This window comes from Zophobas morio, unplaced genomic scaffold (assembly GCF_036711695.1).
Source record: "Zophobas morio isolate AGI-343-1 ecotype UQ-CSIRO unplaced genomic scaffold, CSIRO_AGI_Zmor_V1 ptg000004l, whole genome shotgun sequence".
Lineage (NCBI taxonomy): Eukaryota > Metazoa > Arthropoda > Insecta > Coleoptera > Tenebrionidae > Zophobas > Zophobas morio.
The window spans coordinates 19,347,682-19,366,472 of record NW_026972109.1 but is presented as its reverse complement, the minus strand read 5'-3'; the positions used below and the strand labels follow the sequence as shown (position 1 = coordinate 19,366,472).

At 33.1% G+C, this 18,791-nt stretch overlaps 1 protein-coding gene and 2 non-coding genes across 12 annotated transcripts in view; all 3 read left to right on the top strand.

Moving 5' to 3' along the window:
* Camta (Calmodulin-binding transcription activator) overlaps positions 1-18,791 on the top strand; it is a 339,661-nt gene that overhangs the window by 72,544 nt on the left and 248,326 nt on the right. For all 10 annotated transcript variants that reach the window (XM_064076794.1, XM_064076801.1, XM_064076751.1 and 7 more), the window contains exon 2: positions 12,247-12,326. In XM_064076794.1, the coding sequence (XP_063932864.1) occupies positions 12,287-12,326 (40 nt within the window). In that variant the 5' untranslated portion in view covers positions 12,247-12,286. The remainder of the gene's footprint in view (positions 1-12,246; positions 12,327-18,791) is intronic.
* Trnap-agg (transfer RNA proline (anticodon AGG)) lies at positions 13,319-13,390 on the top strand. The gene has a single exon. It is a non-coding gene; the product is annotated as a tRNA-Pro (tRNA).
* On the top strand, positions 13,700-13,771 carry Trnap-agg (transfer RNA proline (anticodon AGG)). Its single transcript has one exon. It is a non-coding gene; the product is annotated as a tRNA-Pro (tRNA).

The window sequence follows — 18,791 nt, the reverse complement described above, 5'->3', positions numbered from 1 at the left end:
GGAGCTTTGCTTTTGATTGTAAAATAAAGCTCTTTCAGAGATTTTTTTGTAACCGCATTATTTTCATTAAGGTGGCGCGTTATTAACACGAAACGCTGTAAGTAGGACAAAAAAAAAAACGATAAGTACTGTTCGAGTTCTAACAAAAAGTTTCTTTCAACGAATTGTGTTACGAATTACGTAACATTACGTCAAGTGTCACGTTCTATTATCTAGATTACTTTCTTTTATTTTTGCTCAATGTCTGTTGTATGTTTATTGTTTTGGGTTGCTTGACAAATGCGCACAATAATGGTCGAATGTCTCGCCCGAGTTTTTTGACGTTTTTAAGTGTGCCTGGCTGTCTGATATCCAATGCGAAAACCAGGGTTTTAGAATAATATAATCCTTAAATTGAAGATGACATTTAAATGTTTTGATCGATATGAAATGAAGTTCAGGTTTGGATCGGCGCGCTTTTTTTGCCTGATTTTATTTATTATTAATGGAGGTTTGTATTCTGGGTCACGGCCAAAAAGCTTTTTTGTGCACGAGCGACTTTACTTTGTTAGATGAAGGTCTAATTAAGTTTAATATTGTGTGAATAAAAGATTTGGATCAAACAACTTTCTCGAAGGGCGGACTTTGCGATTTGGTGGATTATAAGAGCATAAAAATGCATTCAGGAGATTGTAGATGTTTACAGATATTTTCAGCACAGAGCGTAAATTTTCACAGTCGGATTAAAATTAATGATTAGTATTATGAATATAAGCTTTTATTAGTGATATTCTTCTAAATGTTTTGAACATACATATCGGGACGGCCACATATCTAGTTGGTATTTAAAGAATTTGTTACAGACTCAATGCCTTAATTAAATTAGAATCGTGTTACGGTATTTGCAATCTGCCAAGATTTTCTGTTTTGACATAGTTTGAAAATCTAGAGGAAACCAAATGGTGGAGGCCAGCTTTATCTTCGAATTTGACTCCACTTTATTTATTGTTAGCATTTCCTCATTGCGTATTGAATAATGGCCGTATCTTCTAGTACTAATAAAAATAGCCTGTTTTTATTTAATGCTTTCATTATTTGCCAGAACAAGGCGACTAAATTCATCTGTTTTTTTGTTACCATTTACGTTGTTGTCCTCGTTAAAGATAAAAAAAATGTGTACGTATATGATGAAATTCACAAAATTTCGGATCTTTGTAATGCGCGGTTTTTGAGATATTTAAACGGTTATAATTATGATAAATTGTCGTTTACTTAACCGTTTGTAGAATAAACTGTTGGCAAAATGCCATGGGAAGTCTAAGTTAAGTGCGTCAACGAAAACAGAGTCTAAGATGTGTATACCTTTACAACTCAAGAAAATACGTTTTTCTTTTACAGTTTTGAAGATTCTGAAGATATTATACTAAAGGACTTTACATTGTATACACACATTTGGATGGTCTAGAATAATTAATAGGAGTATTAATTATTCTTAACCTGTGGTGTTAGTTTTGGTATATTGGTCGATGTATCTATCCTTCGGCCACGTGTGTGAACTTCCAGCCTCCGTGATTTTTGAAACCCGTAATATTGCCATCCACTTTAATACATAACATATATAGCAGAAGATCTACGATGGCAATGGCCTGTGTAACCTTCGGAATTTGGAAACCAAATATGGTCCTATTTGCGTTTCCAATATTGCAAATTATTTTTTTTCAATTCCTTGTATAGGTATAGGTGCATCCACCTGTTTCTTAATTAAACAAAAAAAAAATGTCTATCATAGCCGCATTTCCATTCATTTTTTTTTTTTTGTAAAACTGATCAGTTACAGTAAAAGTTGTTATAATGTCAGTTTTACGCAGTTTTCTCTCGTGTAATACGACCTTTAATACATGCAATATTTTATAATTTTATCTCATGTAAAAGATCAGCCTTTTAGATTTTTTTGTTTTATATTATTCCGATTGTCTTGCCAAAAATTGATCAAAAGTTATTTAGACCGAACTTCCCTTGCATTTGAAGAACGGTTCTTAAAAAAAAAAAATGCGAATTATATAAATATAATATAAAATGTATAATCAGTACATGTTTAACTTCTATAGCTTATGTTTATACATCGAAAGAATGCGACCATTAAGCACCTATCACACTGGTGCACCAGAAGAAGCGGAAGAATTTGTGTGATTTTGTCTCCTCAAAACAGAGGAGGCGTCTAAAATTTAATTAAGATATAATGGAGCAAAACGTTTTGAATGTTGTTTCGGCTAGGTAGCTGTTATTATGAGAATTCGTATTTTTTTATTATTAAATAAGGCGGGTGCAACATTAAATTGTATTTTGGAATTGGAAATGAAGGAAGACGACGTATTTTTTTACTTATTTGACAAAGTATGGTAATACATTTTCATAATAGAATTTATTGCAACGTGGGGATGTTTTCTGACAAAAACATTTTGCTTTTTATGGTAGTAAAGTAGATGTATAGTAAAGTCCACCAAATAGTGAACATTGATTTTCTGTTTTCAAAAATGCTTAGTGGAAGATGTTAAATAACTCTCACGTGCTTTTACGAACCGGGCCTTGTTGGTCATTATAACCTAAAATATGTTCATCCACATCTGATTCATAGAACCTGTGTTCTGTTTATACAAGCAACCGGAGAGGAGGTCAGGGCTGTAAATTAACATTCCTATAATGGTAGACGGTTTATTGGTGGCTTCTAGAAAGTCATGTTCACTAATTTGTAGACTCTATTTTAGTTGTAATTGCTTCTCAAGAATGTCTGAAGCGACTTCAGGCCGTGACTAAACACAGTGTAGCTAACTTCAATCCGTGGCTTAAATGGCTACTTAAAACCGATGTTAGAGTTGTCAAAAAGATAAGTTACAAAGACATTTTAGACACGGGAGTAGAAAAAAATAACTTAATAATTTGTAATAAAAACTATTACTCCTATTATATTCGGCACTTATTATATCTAATGTTAAATTATATTTTGTAACCAAAACCAAAATGTTATGGCAACCACATTAATAAAGACAACTAAGCTGAAATCTTGTCTTGTACAGATTTGCCTGTGATTACATACATTTAAAATTTGTTTGTTATTGCAATAACCATTTAAAATAAATGTTATCCCAGACACTTAATTTATCGTTTTAATTTTTATGACATATAAGTAATGTTTCTTTTCTTATTTCAACGCAAAGATAAATGTTGTCGTGCTTGCTTTTAGACTGTATTACATACAGAAACTTTTCTCTCTTCGCCTATTTGCCCTTTCAGAAATTTACCAAATAATTCAAATCACGCAGACAGATTGTTTGCATGACATTTGCCTGACGTGCATTCGATGTTCAAAATGCACAATTGAAAACTTGTGTAATAAAAATGCCACTGCTGACCTTGCCATTGATTTGTCGCCATTTGTCAGTAGCCGCGTAATGGTTAATTATTGAAATTGCAGCTTGCATCTATACCGTGTGTTGGCACGTAAAGCATGAAGTGATAGTGCAGCTGAAGTACGTAATTAAACTGAGAGACTTTGTGTGGTACTTTGAGGACAAGTGTTTGATTTCCGGTCATTTTATGTCAATCGCGCAACTAAAACTAAGTCAATTACAGTGTCTTATAGACATCGGTGCAATGTAGCCTGCAATCGTAAAAGTAGACAGGTACTTATAATTATTATTCATGAAACTAATCTATGTGTGTTAGTAAGTATAATTTTATTCGATTTTTTCCACTCTGTCGTCACTGTTCTAAAAACTACCTAAATTCACGACAGTAGAACACATAATGCAGCGTCATCTGGTGGTTATTTAAGACAATACGAAAGCCTGCGACATCTACCGAGTATTACGGTACTAGTTCATCATCTTTTCCGACAGCGCCTTCGCCGAATAAAATTGGCAAATTTGCAATCTACATAAAACGGAAGTTACATGTGCAGTGTACGCAAAACTCCGAAATTGTCTAATATATTTCAAGTGATAGCACGAGTACCCAACAAAATTGTATACGTTGCGATGTATTACAGTTTACGGCTTTTGTTGTTTGATATCTATGAAGATATAGGTCTGTCTGTTCGGAACGAATCGATAGCAAAACAGGTCGATGCTCGTATATTACAATAAACACCTGTCTTTAAAACTATCTATTGTTGTGAAATAATGGCCCGGTTCACGGCTAGAATCGGTCCATTAATGAATTGGCTGTCGAACCTCTCGATTATGTGGCGGTGAAGTTGGGTAATGGCGCGCGAATATCTATATTTGGTAAACAATTCTTAAAATTTTTAATCGATGAAATCAGTGACAGAAAGCAGGTGAACGCATGAACTACGGTTCCAAACGGCGTAGAACAATTAACTGTTTTCGGAGGGTTGACGCGGAGTCTGTTGTGTAAGTGTACCTAATAAATACGTTGAAATGTTCTTTGGTAAGCCTCTTCGCGAACTCAATTGTATTGTTGTGTTAACCGAGTAACGTTTAAACTAAGAACTAAAATAATTAGATGTTATATTTATCGTCGTAGGAAAAGTTGCAGTCGTCTGGCGTGTCTTCTAATTTATCTTTCCGCATGCAAGAGCAACTCGGTGCTAGAAGACATAATTGGTTTTCTTGTAAGAAATTCATGTCTGCCTTTTAATATGTATAATGGGGGAATTAATTAAGCTTCGTATAGAACATCGGAATATAGACTTGGTAATTTGGAGATGCTTCTAATGCTGCGCTAATTATTTGTAATGCTGGTGGAGCTGGAACTTTCGCTGGCGTCAAAGCGGTGCTGGCTTATGTAAGAGGTGTATTAAACGCTTAAATATTGATTCGCTGCATGTGCACTGTATGGTTTAAAGAAAAGTGACAGCCTTTAAGGTTGTCTTTTATCCAAACTTGAATACGAAGCATCGATTTTATTTTGGTAACAATTGACGACATTGAACTGCCATGCAATTTACGTGAAGACACGGAAACCGACTTGTTGAAGAAATCAGGAAAATTGATAGAAAATGTGATATAGTTTACGTAACGTTTGACGTGACACATTTTATTTTTCACTATTCCTTCGGTGTTCACTCGAGGGTTATTGAATTTTAAAAGCCACTTTTTCGTCGTTTTTGCTGATTTCGTCGGCGCGATTATTAATTTGTTATTAAAATGAAAAATACAAGATTTTTTGTTAAGTAGAGTCGTATTTAAAAAGGTTACAACATGAATTTCTACAAACACGTATCATATTGCGGAATTAGAGGTTATTTAGCATACAAATGACTCCAACAAACTATTTCTGTATATTTTAAAAGTGAAAATGGGAATTTTGCGAGGACTGAGTAACTAGAACTAAATTATTATTCTGGTGATAACTTTAATTGCCGGAAAATTTAATTTTTGGTGGACTTTTTTTCTGTTGTAGAAAATCGACTTTGTGGGTGTTGAAGTTTCTGCTTCGTGCTGCCGAATGTCAAAGTAGAATTGCGATTTTAACACTCCTTGGTTTATCGGGTTACCAATTGCATACAATTGAACATAATATAAGCTATGCAGGCAAGACCTGTGAGTGTGTTGTACACCACTTTCGTCTTAAAGAACAATTTTTTTTTAACTAAGAATCTTTAAAATTCTCAGCAAAGTGTTGTAGATCCATGTTAGAAGTAATTTTTACTGCCACCATTAATGTAGATTAGTAAACTACTAGTAAATTAATCAAATTATGATCTAGATTGTGTTACACTGTAATATTATCTCTTAGTGAGATGAAACTAACAGAACCGGACTTACGAGAGTGTGAAAAGATGGGCGTGGGGACTATCTTTCCTAGAAAGTTTCAAATTTGTATTTTTTCCTTAACATAATGACTTCAGAGGCCAAACTAGGCTCTTTTTGAAAGTTTACACATTGCAAGCATTTTTTTCATGGGGCGCACTTCATTTGGTCTTTTCAGATGGAATAGCCCTTTTATATTTTTAAAGTACAAGGGATATTTAACACAGTAGGTGCTGGATTCAGGGTTTAATTTCACACTGAACAGTTTGCCTTCCAAAATTATTTTTTTATTATTTGAAAATTAGACTCCTTTATATGTATTTTTAAATTTCTAAACATTTTTGATGTGCAACATCTGGTCTGGAACCTTTATTGAAAATAGGCTTTATGTGATTTTTTCCATCATTAGTGTCTATGATATACATATTTTAATTGGTAATACCTTGACAATATGAATGACTTACGTAATTGCAGTGTTGTTCTAAGATTTGAAGCCATAACCAATCTTCACACGTATTTTTGATATAACTTATTATTTTTCATTATTACTTCTCAAACGTAAGCCACGGGAGTGTAGTAATCGAGTCCATTGGACGAATGGCCACTTTCATATTTTCTCGACATTTTATGGCCCCTACAGTATGAAAAAAGTAGTCTCCCGTTTCGGGTGGCTGTCTGTGTGTCTGTCGGGTGTCTGTATCCATTTTTATTAGACACGTAATCTCCGAAACTGCTGGACTGATTGCTGTCAAATCTTGTATGGATACTAGAAATATCATGTAGATGGTTAAACGCTAACCAAAATTTGGCTCATCATCCCCACCACCAATTTGATGCTGTCATTTCAGTTAATTGTATTTTAAAATGATTTGAATGTACAAGACAAAAATGTACTTCTATACTTGTAGTGTATGAATCCGCTTTCAATTTTTTCGCTAAACGTTCAAATTTTCGCAAAAACGTTTGCACGTTATAATAACGTTATCTTACTGATAAGGGATATAAGTCTTTGTGGCGCAGTGGTTTTTTCGGCGAACGGCGACCTGCGGGTCGTGGGTTCGATGCCCAATTTGGCCCTTTATTTTTTTTTCTTGCATTGGCAATGCCTGTGACTACTTTTCTTTGGTGTTATGACTAGTATTATCCATGTTGATGACGTCATCACAAATTTTTTATTGGATAAAATAAGAACGAGTCACCCAGTTTTCGCGAACATGTGAGAATGTGCACGTCTTTATTTTTGTATTTTTTCTGTAATGTCTTCAACAGGCCGGAGGCCAAATTACAGGAAACATATATAAGCAACACCCAGAGGCAGGAATCGAACCCATGACCCAAGGTGCAGCCGGCAAACACCAAGCGAACTAACCCACCCGGGTCCTCTTTATATAATAATGATAAAATAAAAGTTATGATATTTGGAACATTTTGTTCGATTGTGGTTTAATTAATAATTTTATTCCTCCGTTTTGACAAGATAAACTCATTCAAATGATACTAATTTCTACATGACATTGATTGCTATTACCTAGTGCTAAAGAACATTTTATGCCGTTAGTTATGTGTTTTAAATATATTTTACTTTGTCCGTACGGCGCAGATGTTGCGGATGCCGCTGGATTTTACTTTAGAGAGGTTATCACAAAACGAAAATCGTAAAATCAAATTTTCCATCTTTTTTAAAGAGCTGGATATGTCGGATTATACTTATAGCCTTCGATCAATTTTATATTGATCAAATTAAGAGCCTCATTTTTTAGAAAATGTGAGAATACCCACGTCTTTATTTAATTGTGATCAAATAATAATAATCATATTCAAAACATTTTGTTCCATTGTGGTTTCATTAATAATTTTAGTCCTCTCTTTTGAGGACACTCGTTCAAATCAAACAAATTACTACGTGACATTGTTACGATGTATAAACATAAACAATCGAAGTTAAGCATACACCCCCTTGGAATTTGCGCCTCCGCGGCACAGGGGGTTCGAGCTGTTATTTACATTGTTGGTTTTTACTATATAAAGGAACAGAAAACAAAATGTTGTTAAAATTTTTCAAAGAAGCGGGGGGTTTGTTGGACTGTACTTCACAGGCGAGGGAAGTTCTGTCGAAGTAACCTTGGACCAATTTGTTTCACTTAACACTCGAAAAAGTCTTATTTAAAAATTACATACAAAAAGTTAACACCAAAAATGTGTAAAGTTGTTTTTAGAACGTAGATTCTGGAAACAATAAGTTAATGGATTCGGATGTTTTTGCCTAAATGCACTAGTGAATTTTTTATCGAATTCCATGTATTTTTTATGGACACATTCTATTTTAGGATAAATAGGTTGAAATACATTACGGTACGGACGTCGTAAAATCCCATTTGATTGAGTTGGCTTCATAAAGTATGGATAAAAATAGTATAGTAAAAAAGCTTGAAAAATAATTTACAATTTTTCATTGAAGTTTATGTATAAAGTTTCTTTGAGTTTAAACAATACTAACGATAACAAGAAGCCGTTGCTGAACTAATCGGAAGGAATGGTCATGTAAATTTCACTAAAATTTGAAAATTGTTGGTCAATAAGTTTGGGGAATTATTTGGCTATTAAAATCGCGAAGAAACTATCAACAGATAGATAAACAGAATCAGTTAGATAGTTTAATGAGTGATTGTATTAAAATTATTCTCGTAGCTACCTCGGTGGAAGCAACAAATGGTTGTATGTTTTTCACTATAGGGTTTTATCTGCTAGATTTCCCAACAGACCTTTTTTTGTTTGAACCAAATAATTTAATGAAACGAGAATGAAAATAAAAAGGAAAACAATAGTATAAAAATTGTAAATGCTTCTTATCACACTTGGTAATAAGACCGTGATTTACTTGAAATATGGAAACAATTTTTGAAGCATATTTATATTTTTTCGTGCTTCATTTCATTATATTTCCCCTTGCTGTTACAGTCCACAGTGTTAATGAAGTCCAGCGTAAATGATCGACTCAGAAATATTTGTTGCTATTTCGCTGCAACTTTCGCGCCCGAACAGATCTTGTCTAATTGCAGTATTTCAAGCCCAGCGACCTTTCCGCCAAATCGGCTTCCATATTCTGGACGATTGCGTTTCGATGTGCTAAAATTCTCAACTAGGTGCCCGTGTCCGTATTAATCCGTTCGGACCGCAGACCGCAAAACTCAGAGTTCCTGTGTTCTACCCAATACTCCTTCTGTCGAGATCGACCACTTCGATGAGAAACATTAGTCCTAAATGGGGGATTATTCTCGTTTCACTAGTTCTGGAGGACTGTTAATGATGTTCCCGTTCCACTTATTTGCGTTCTATATGACGTCAAGTTTGCTTGATATCAAGACACGTTTTGTTGGGACAATTTATGGGTCCTTCAACCCTAACCAACATACCGTGCTCTAGTTTTCTTGATGTTATGGCGGAATTCCTGTTATGCATGCTTTTGATTCATCCCCAAGGCACAAACAGCAAGACGCTGTGCCGCCGCCTTAGACTCGAGTCGTTAGTAACCTCAAAGGGATTAAGGGATCAGGAGAAATTTAGATAATGATTAAGACGGTGTTGATAAAATTAATTATTTATGAAGAGCAAATGAGACTACTTGTTTTCTTGGGCCTTTACTTCTAGAGCGAACACGACACGAGACATGAGATAATTTAAAAAGTATTGAAAATAAAATGCCCATAAACTATATGTTTTTACAAATCGTACAGAGAGATAACGATGGATTGCAAATACTTGGACATTTTTTTGTCAATCGTATCAAAATCATCCCGTCTTGTAATAGTTAAGTTTCGTGATTTGCCACGTAAATGAATATTTTCTACGATCGCTTTAAACTGGCAGATTCCTTGCGAGCTGCTTAGAATAAAACAACACGGAGTTGTACTATTTTTGTTTTTATTTCGTTATTTCCAAGTTGTGGTACAATTTTTGTTGAATTGGAATGAAGTACATACATGAAAGTTGTTTATTTTCGTATTCGCGACCATATTTCATACTTGTATTAACATTTTTGCCATTTGATATATTAAGGTCTAGTTTTTTGTTGTTATTGATTTCTTTACGTATTTTTGGTTATAATAGAAGATTGCCAGCCTTCACGTCTTTTTAATGTTGTCGCTTCATTAACTAAGGATGTAGTTGACACTTGATATAGAGAGTTTTTGCTGCAATATTTTAAGTGTGGTAGGTTCAAATAAACTATTTCTACGTAGTAGGCGTTAAGTTATGAAACCTCATAACCAGTCTATGAAATTTTTTGAAGAAGTTGAAATATACATTTTGTAGATCATGGGAATTGTTAAATTTCATCGAATTTCTTGGAATTGTAGAAATACAGATTAAGTTGTGTACTTTAGTGCTTTTTTATAGACTGATTTTAATACCTGTGAACTTAGCAGACACAAAAATCAACTAGACGTCGTTATCTACAAATCCGAAATCAACCGCTTCCTCTTCAATTTCACCAAGAATTTATGGATCATAAAGAAAACCAAATCCGCTTTAAAGACACTCAAGTCTCACCGCAATAATGTGAGATAAAATCACATTAAATTTTTTAGCTTGTTTTATTGTATAATTGTTATTCGAGCATTAACAAGACCTATAATACTTTGAAGAATGTTTTAGTCCAATAACTCGACGTAGTTCTAAAAATAGAGAGCCGCAGTTAATATTATCCTGACTGATAATCGCGTACATAAAATCAATCAGACAATAAAATTTCACTTTCTAAGGATCAAACATCAAACGTGAATTAAGCAGATTGTATCCAGATAGGACAAGATTATATTTCTACAGCAGATATTTTACGTGATATATTAACTATTTAGAGTAGATTTACATTACAGAACATAAAGAACAATTTAACGATCTAGTTAGGAGATAACTGTTACTACGTAGGTTCATATTGTCACCTTAAATAATTTCCATATAATATAAATGTGCGCCGGTAATTTCCTTTCTGTGTTCAACTACAATAGTCCACTAGTGTAACCTATTTCAAACGCTTTCGCTGGTCATATAACCGAAAAGCTTTAATTTAAACCATGTTTACGTGTTTTACTATTTTTTTAGCCTTGCGAGTTTGAATAGAATTATGTTTAACTAAACTTTAAATTGCAAGTTTCACAGACAATAAACATAAAGGTAGTTTGAGAAAATAGATTAAGTTAGTTGGTATTTTTTACAGAATTGTCTGCAAAACCAAAAACGATAAAAATAAATCATTGTGGACAGTAATCTCCTGTGAGACAACTGGCCAGTGGGCAAGATTACAAAAATGTCCCCTGAAAAGGTCAGCTAAATTCGTGTTAGTACTTTAAAGCAAAGGTTAATCTAACGTTTGGTGCTTAATGTGTAAAACATTCGTAAACAAAAGTCACCGAGAATGCAGAATTCGAAAAACAAATTTAAAAATTTTGAAGCTTTGTTTTAGGTTTTAATTTTTTCATTACTTCTGATGTTAAATAAATAAGTCATTAATATTTAATAACGTTAAAAGTCTGCTAAAATTTCAACAAATACGTTGAATTGAATAACTTACAAAATGATGAATTTTATATACGACAAAAATCTGTGGCATTTGGCGCGGGAAAACAAAATACCTCTAAAAACTAAAGCTACCTGTGTCCCATTGTAACTGAATGCAACGTTTGCTACCTCTCAGTTGTGTGGTAATTTAAATTTTATACTATTATTTTGTTGGTTTATTTGTTAATCGTTAGAGCTCATTTAAATGCAGAATAATACAAATACAGGTTAAATTATTTGGCAACAAGGTTTGATGTCCAGGAGTATTGATTTGGAGGAAATTTTACCTGGAAATATTTACATAAGAGTATTTTTTGACCTGCAACCGTACAAAAGAATTGTCAATTTTAATTTTTTTATTTTTTGGTTGCGGTTTGTCTGTATTGTTTTTCATTTTTCCAAAAATCACCAATTTAATTTCCATTATTTTTGCCAACATAAATTACAATGTAATAATTTTTGTAAGGATAAGTGGGTTGAGATTTTGGTATAATTTACCCTTTAAGAAAACAACCCCGTAAGTAAACATTTGCTTACAAAATAAGTTTTTTGTGATGTATGGAAAGTTTGATTTCGATTTACTTTGTTGAAACAGCGTCCCTTGTTGACGATATTAATAGGTTTTAAGGAAAGTTATTTCTCATGTTATGGCTAAGTAAGCAGAATTACTACGATTACTTCATACTAAAGCTGCGTTATATTCGCAGAATGACAAACCTTCCATTTGACATTTTAATCGTTTATTCTAAATCAACTTTTTCCTTCAACTGTTTTTTAGAACTAATTTATCGGACGGCAATAAACTTGTGTATTTGTGTAATATTTGTCCACCCCACAAAGATCGAAAACATTTACCAAAATTACCTGTTTTGGTAATTTTGTTGAAAAAAAAAACACATTAGCTTCATTAAAGCTTAATTACGTATTCTATTTGTTTTAGATCAAACGGAACCGGAGAAAATGCTCGTCTGACGGCTGGTATGGCTTCACCCGCAGTTTTCTGTGTCAATCTACAGCTAAGTAAGTAATGGCTTGATTTATTTACGGGCAATCGATCAGACGGGCTACTTGTTGCACGACTTTTCGAGGGAAAAATTATTTTGGTCGAATTTTTAGCTTTAATAGATTTTCGGCTGTTATTCGATTCTTTCGGTGCGTGGAGGAAATGGGTAGGTTATTGGATTTGTCTTTCTCAAACGGGTTTATTAACGTAATGTGATTATCCTGGTCACGCCTAGAGCTTCACTGAACTCATTTGACACCTCTTTTAGCTTTAGTTCCGCAAAAAAGGAATATTAAGTTCCAGTTTTTGTGCAGGAATTCAGTGCCGCTTAGCACTCTCAGGAGTTTTTGCACTTGAAACAATAAAAGGAGATTATTCCGCAGATTTTGTGTTATGAATTGTGTTACCACAGAAACAGCATTTTCCAACAAGCTTTGTATCTTTCACTTCTCTAAAATTTATTTGATTTTTTAATGTCTCAGAGAGTTATAATATAAATAAATAAAGCATGAACATGCTCTACAAAAACGGAGGTTTGCACAACTTGACTTATACATATTTTATTAGCATGAATTTATTAATAATTATAAAAATTAGCAATTTAGACTAGGATAATGATGCTTCTTAGTAGTCGCAACGACATAATACCATACCGATAAAAATATTTCTTACGATCTCGTGTTTCGTATATCTTCATCGAGGTATTCTATGTTTTTTTTTAATTAATGCATTCTGTGTGCCCTAAGAATCAGAATATTCATAGTATTATACTCGCATGTATACATAAAAAATATGTACAAAAAAGTATATTAATTAAATAAGAAATAACACCTGAAAAGAGGACAGTGTTCGCTTAAAACGTAGCGAGAGATAATATCTGTAATAATGTGCACATTATAGTTAATAAATTATAGCCTGGAATTAAGTTTATTGCATAAGAGTGAAAGGTTTTTAAAATAGTGGGTTACGTGTCCGTTAAAATTGGCCGCGCGGATTCATACGTTCGAGCGGCTCGTTGGTCTAGGGGTATGATTTCCGCTTAGGGTGCGGGAGGTCCCGGGTTCAAATCCCGGACGAGCCCACAGATTTTTTTTTCATTTTTTATTTAAATGTTTGATTAGTGTTAGTATTGTATACTGTTCAGGTACACTGTTAAAGAATAAATGTTTTTTTTTAATTGTTGCCATCAGTGAACATGTCACGATTATTAATTAAAATTCGGTATTAATACTCATTCGTATTTATTAATTTAGTGCAAAATGATCAGTCTTGAATTGGTACGTATAATTCATGATGTTATTTGTAATGTTGGTATTTATTTTAATAAATAAAATTGTTTCAGTATTAAAAATTATCGTGTTTCCGCGTTGGTTATTTAAACAAATACGGCGGCTCGTTGGTCTAGGGGTATGATTTCCGCTTAGGGTGCGGGAGGTCCCGGGTTCAAATCCCGGACGAGCCCATAGTTTTTTACTTTTTGTAGAAATGCGGTTGGAGTTTATTATGGTTTCCTGTAGTTTTTTAAATTTGCTCTTCATGTGTAATTAGTTTAATTAGATGACGGTATATAATTTTTCACACATTGCAACCAAATTCTTTCAAGCTCATGCTGCCATCTGTGAATCAGCTAAGCATAATGAATATCGACCGGTTTATTCTAATTAGTTATTCTTATGTGGGGCCAAGACAGTGGAATATTTACATAATAAATCGAAGAGACGTGGAATATGAAGATTACTTTAATTTAACGAGAAATATTATCTGACTGACGATTTGTAATACAATTTTGTAAGATTATAATGTGATAAGATAAAGTGAAAGTTGCTTTATCATGCAATGTACTGTAAGTAAGTTCCTCGTAAAATTAATGGTTTTCGGTATTTTACACAGCACTTATTATCGTGCTGAACGATCTTTATTTAGTATTAATTTACTTCTTTGCAATTATTAAAAATGTGGTTTGTACTTGTTTTTTCTATTACTACTTTTATATATCTTTTTACGGATGTGGCAGTTACTTGTTTAAACTCCATTAATTCACTTTTATATTACACAGTACACACAACCTTCTTCAGTTATAAACTTTTTCTGCAATAAAATATTTTAAAGTATGAAAGTATCTTTCTCAATATAAAAGTGAACTATTGTTATAAATTAGAGAATTTTGTTGGACCGTATTTGAAAAAAGCCTAGCTGACAAGTAAATACTTCTTTAAATTTATTTTGTGAAACTTGAATGTTTTTGCATGCATTAAAAAGGATCATATTGGGGACAGAATAGATTCTGTTTTGTGATTTTAAATATCATTAAACAAAGCTTTTCCTTGAAAGGGTCTGTTTTTTCTTTGTTGTTGTTTCCCATGAGAATCGTCATAGTTTCTTTTCCAATTTATTTTGTGTAAACTTTATATCTACTCTTGAATTTTCCGTTGTTTGTTCTTATTACATAGTCCTTGAATGGTAGACCACTAGTTTTCAACTCAGTAAGTTCTTGCATAGTTGATGAATTCATTTCATTTTCCAGACAAGCTACTCTATTTTACACCATCTACGACAAACTGAAATTAACAAATTTGTTGGATGCGTTATTTTTCTTCACAATAAAAAGTCTGATAACATTGAATCCATATTTTCTGCATAAAGCAGCTCACCTTATTTATTTTATTATCTAGATTAACTAACATAAATTCGTTTCTGGTCTTTAAACATTTAAATTTTTCCAGTAATTTCACAGTGACATATTGCATTTTTCAGAGGTTTCCTACAGAGTTTTTCAGTGTTCATTGCTGTCGTGATCCTTTTCGTTTTAAAAATATTGCTAATTTATCAGTATGTATAAAATGTTGGGAGAAAAATTTTCAAGACCACGTGAAGTTTTCGTTTCGTGGGAAGTTATTCAATATATATGTATGGTTTAATCAGGCATAACTTTTTGACTGAGTAATTTGCTTAATTTTGTTTTATAAAAACTGAAACTAAGAAGAAATTGCTTAAAGAAATTCATATCATAAAAGAGATGGGAACCTGGCTGACACATACACTTGTCTATCTCGACCCATCCATCTTTCAGAATAATGTCCTTCGATTCAACCTCTGACCAGCAAAATGTATTGGCGCACGGTCCAATTGTAACTACATACACTGATGGAGTGTAAGCGGTAGATTATCCAACACATCTTGTACTTGATTTTGAAATAAGTTCAAAACTGTGCTATGATTTATCCAGTTTGGTAGCACAATAGGTCCAATCAAATTATAGGCCCAATAGATACCACACTACGTTGACTGAAAATTGTTGAAATCCCCCTCTTCGGCTTACATTACAATAATGATTATTTCTGGAACTGGAGATGTTGTTCCGGCTAAAAATTTACCCGTCCGTCCATAATACATGCTGCGTAAAGTATGGTTCCTGCTCAATTCTGCCAAGCAGTCATTGACCGAAATCTACTCATGGTGCACCTTCTTTTAAGACTTGTGTATCGTCAAGGATGATACCCATTTTCTTTAATTATTTCGTGTACTGTACTTGGATTCATTCCAGCTATTTGGCCAATAGCTCTAATGCTTGGCTGAGCAGATTCTTCCATTCAGTCAATAACTTACTCCTCAATTTCCACCGTTCTTTCCTCGGCCCACCTCAAGCTTGAAACGCACTTTTTGGTTCAAGTCATCCCGTTTCCCTTAACCTCTGGTCTAATCTCTAAAAAACATTTCTGTACGGATGTTCACGATTTGATAGGTTTGAAGATATTTACTTGACGCCCTGCGGAAATTACCATTATACCTAACCAGTGCCAAGTACCTGTCATAATATTTAAAAAAAGAAAACAATTTTTAAAGATTACACAGCGGGATAGAAAACCAACAAAATGGTTTGGCGTTTAAAATTGTTGTTAAATTCAACGTAAATAATAAAAGTCTGATAGGTTAATTTAACTAAGGTACCTGAATAAGAGATTATTAAGGCGAGTTCCTACCTTTTTTACTTGCGGGATGTTTATTACATTTTCAGAATGTAATAGCTCCATTATTAACAGACTTATTGTTATGAATAAATATAAAATGTACACAACTTACTCGATATAACACAGTGGCAGTTTTTTTAAACATTTTATCATCTTTTTAAAGTTTTGATAACATTTTTCATCACGTATTTGTAAAATTTAATATTTCAATTATTAATGGGAATTTCGGAACGCGGTTTTCAGCAATCTTTTCAGCTTACGAAATTCTACACGTTACGTAGAAAACATTGTTGATTTCTTTTGTTGAAAATGAAATAGAGCAAAAGCACCTTCTTTGACACAAGCTATTTTTAGTATATGTCATTTCCGACAAAAAAAGTGACAATATTTCCTGGTGAATAAGTATGAAGTTGACGAACTGACCTTTTATGTATCCTTTTAACATAATGACAAAGAATTAGCTTTTAAATTATGTACTTACTTGCTAATTTAGTAAGTAAGTAATTCTCAAATTGAGCTTGTCTGGCGTTCCTTTGTGGTAACAAGACGAAAGTTTAGCACAAAAACTGGTTAATTTAAATCAAGAGGATAATACCACCAGCATGAATGGTGAATTCTAAACGAAAAAAGAATTAAATACTCTAAATTCGAAAATAAAAAAAGTAGGATCAAGAATTAATAGAAAGAAAATTTCTGAAATCGAATTAAATGACTAAGTCAGAAAGTTTAAGTATCTTGAACTGTGATATCTGATGAAAATGAAGTGTTTAAGAATATGTAAGATTAATAAAACTAAGAACGTGTTTTTGAAACTCAGCAAGTTATGTTGTACACATAAAGAAAAACACAAAGTGACCAAGAGAAATATGGATGAGAATTATACAAAAAGAGGCTGATATGTCTCTAGCGAGTCTTAATTATACTGCTACAGATAGGTAGAAGAGAATAGAGAAAATTTTTCGGTTGATAGTTTGTCATAAGGGAATAATAGAATAATTAACTACTACTTTGTGCTAGAAGTCGTACCATTTGAGCGATTATCGTAAATGAAATACTAGATGTATTACAAAAATTTTGCTGTCTAAATTTTACGTAGACTTTATTTTTTCAAGATATTAAAGAAATTTAAAGAATAGTTCTACAAAATGCTACCATTGATAGTGACGCAAATTAATATTTGAGTACGGAAGGGTGTGTAACTATTAGAAATTTTATCACTCCTTAAATTCTAGTACCTTCATTTGTAAAACGAAAATTTGTTACTTCTATTTTCACTATGGTGTGTGATAAAGATTTTAATTAGTTTCTTTTTTAAAAGTTACGTGTATGTCAAGTGCTTGTCACATCTAGAGCAAACAAAAAAATCCACTTTTCTTTGATGTAAATGTGGCTAATTCGCTGTGCTTGTGTCTAAAATCAAAATTTACTTGATGGTTACAAATACGTAAATATTCTGATATAAATAACTGTTATAGAGACATGTATTAAATTATGTGTTTTCCAGGAAACCCCTTAAAATATTTTGATTAAAATAATGCCAATGATTATAACTCGTTACACTCCTTTTCATAAGCCAATCTTTGAACTAAACTTTTTAAGTGGCGTCGTCGTTTTATTGTGTTGCATTTTGCCGAAGTATGCGAACTTCTGATAATATCTTATCGTTCGTTGTTTTTTCTTTTGCGTGAAAATGCCCAGATGATGTAGTTCCTTCGACGGTGTATCGGTTAGTAATTCAGGAACTCAACTCTTTACGTATTCATTTGACTCGCGAGTTTCGTAGTCCTTGTTAGGACAAACTTTATAACAAATAGGGTGGGAATTACTCGCTCGACAAAATGTCTATCTTGCACGTCAGATTTGATGATTTTCATAACAAAATGTTAGCATGCAGCTGATTGATAAAACATATTTTCTGTCCGGCAGAAAAAAATTACCAACAGGAAAATAGGATCTCGCGGTCGAATACGCGCCTCAGTATCAGTTGTATAAACACATAGTAGCAAACCCGTCTTTTGTGAATTTTATATGTATTTGGCGAGTTTGAATCCACGAATGTTTTGAGAAACTGAAATGTTATACTAACCCACCAATATTTTTCAAGCGTGAAAAAAATTGTTTTCGTTGAATTGTTGAATCTTACTGCTCGGGGAAATTATTATTTACGGGGTTTGTACATGGGGAATTGGTTTTTATTTTATAATATCTAGCCAGATCACTTTAAAGCTATTATTAAGTGATGCATTTATGGAGGTAAAGGAGGGCTATCGGACAGTATTTTTTCAATTGAATTTTTCAATTTCGATTCTCACTAAAAAATCACGAAACAACTGAAATTGAATTATTTTGTCCAGTGTGATGATTATTTTTATGGGACAAATTAAACGGAATAAATGCACAAATTGGTTCAGTTATTGGTGTTGGGTGCAGTACATGAATCCAGAAAACTGCTGGTCTTAGTGCGCAACCATGTCACACGAGCCATCTCCGACTACGTCCAGGCCGTATCCCAGA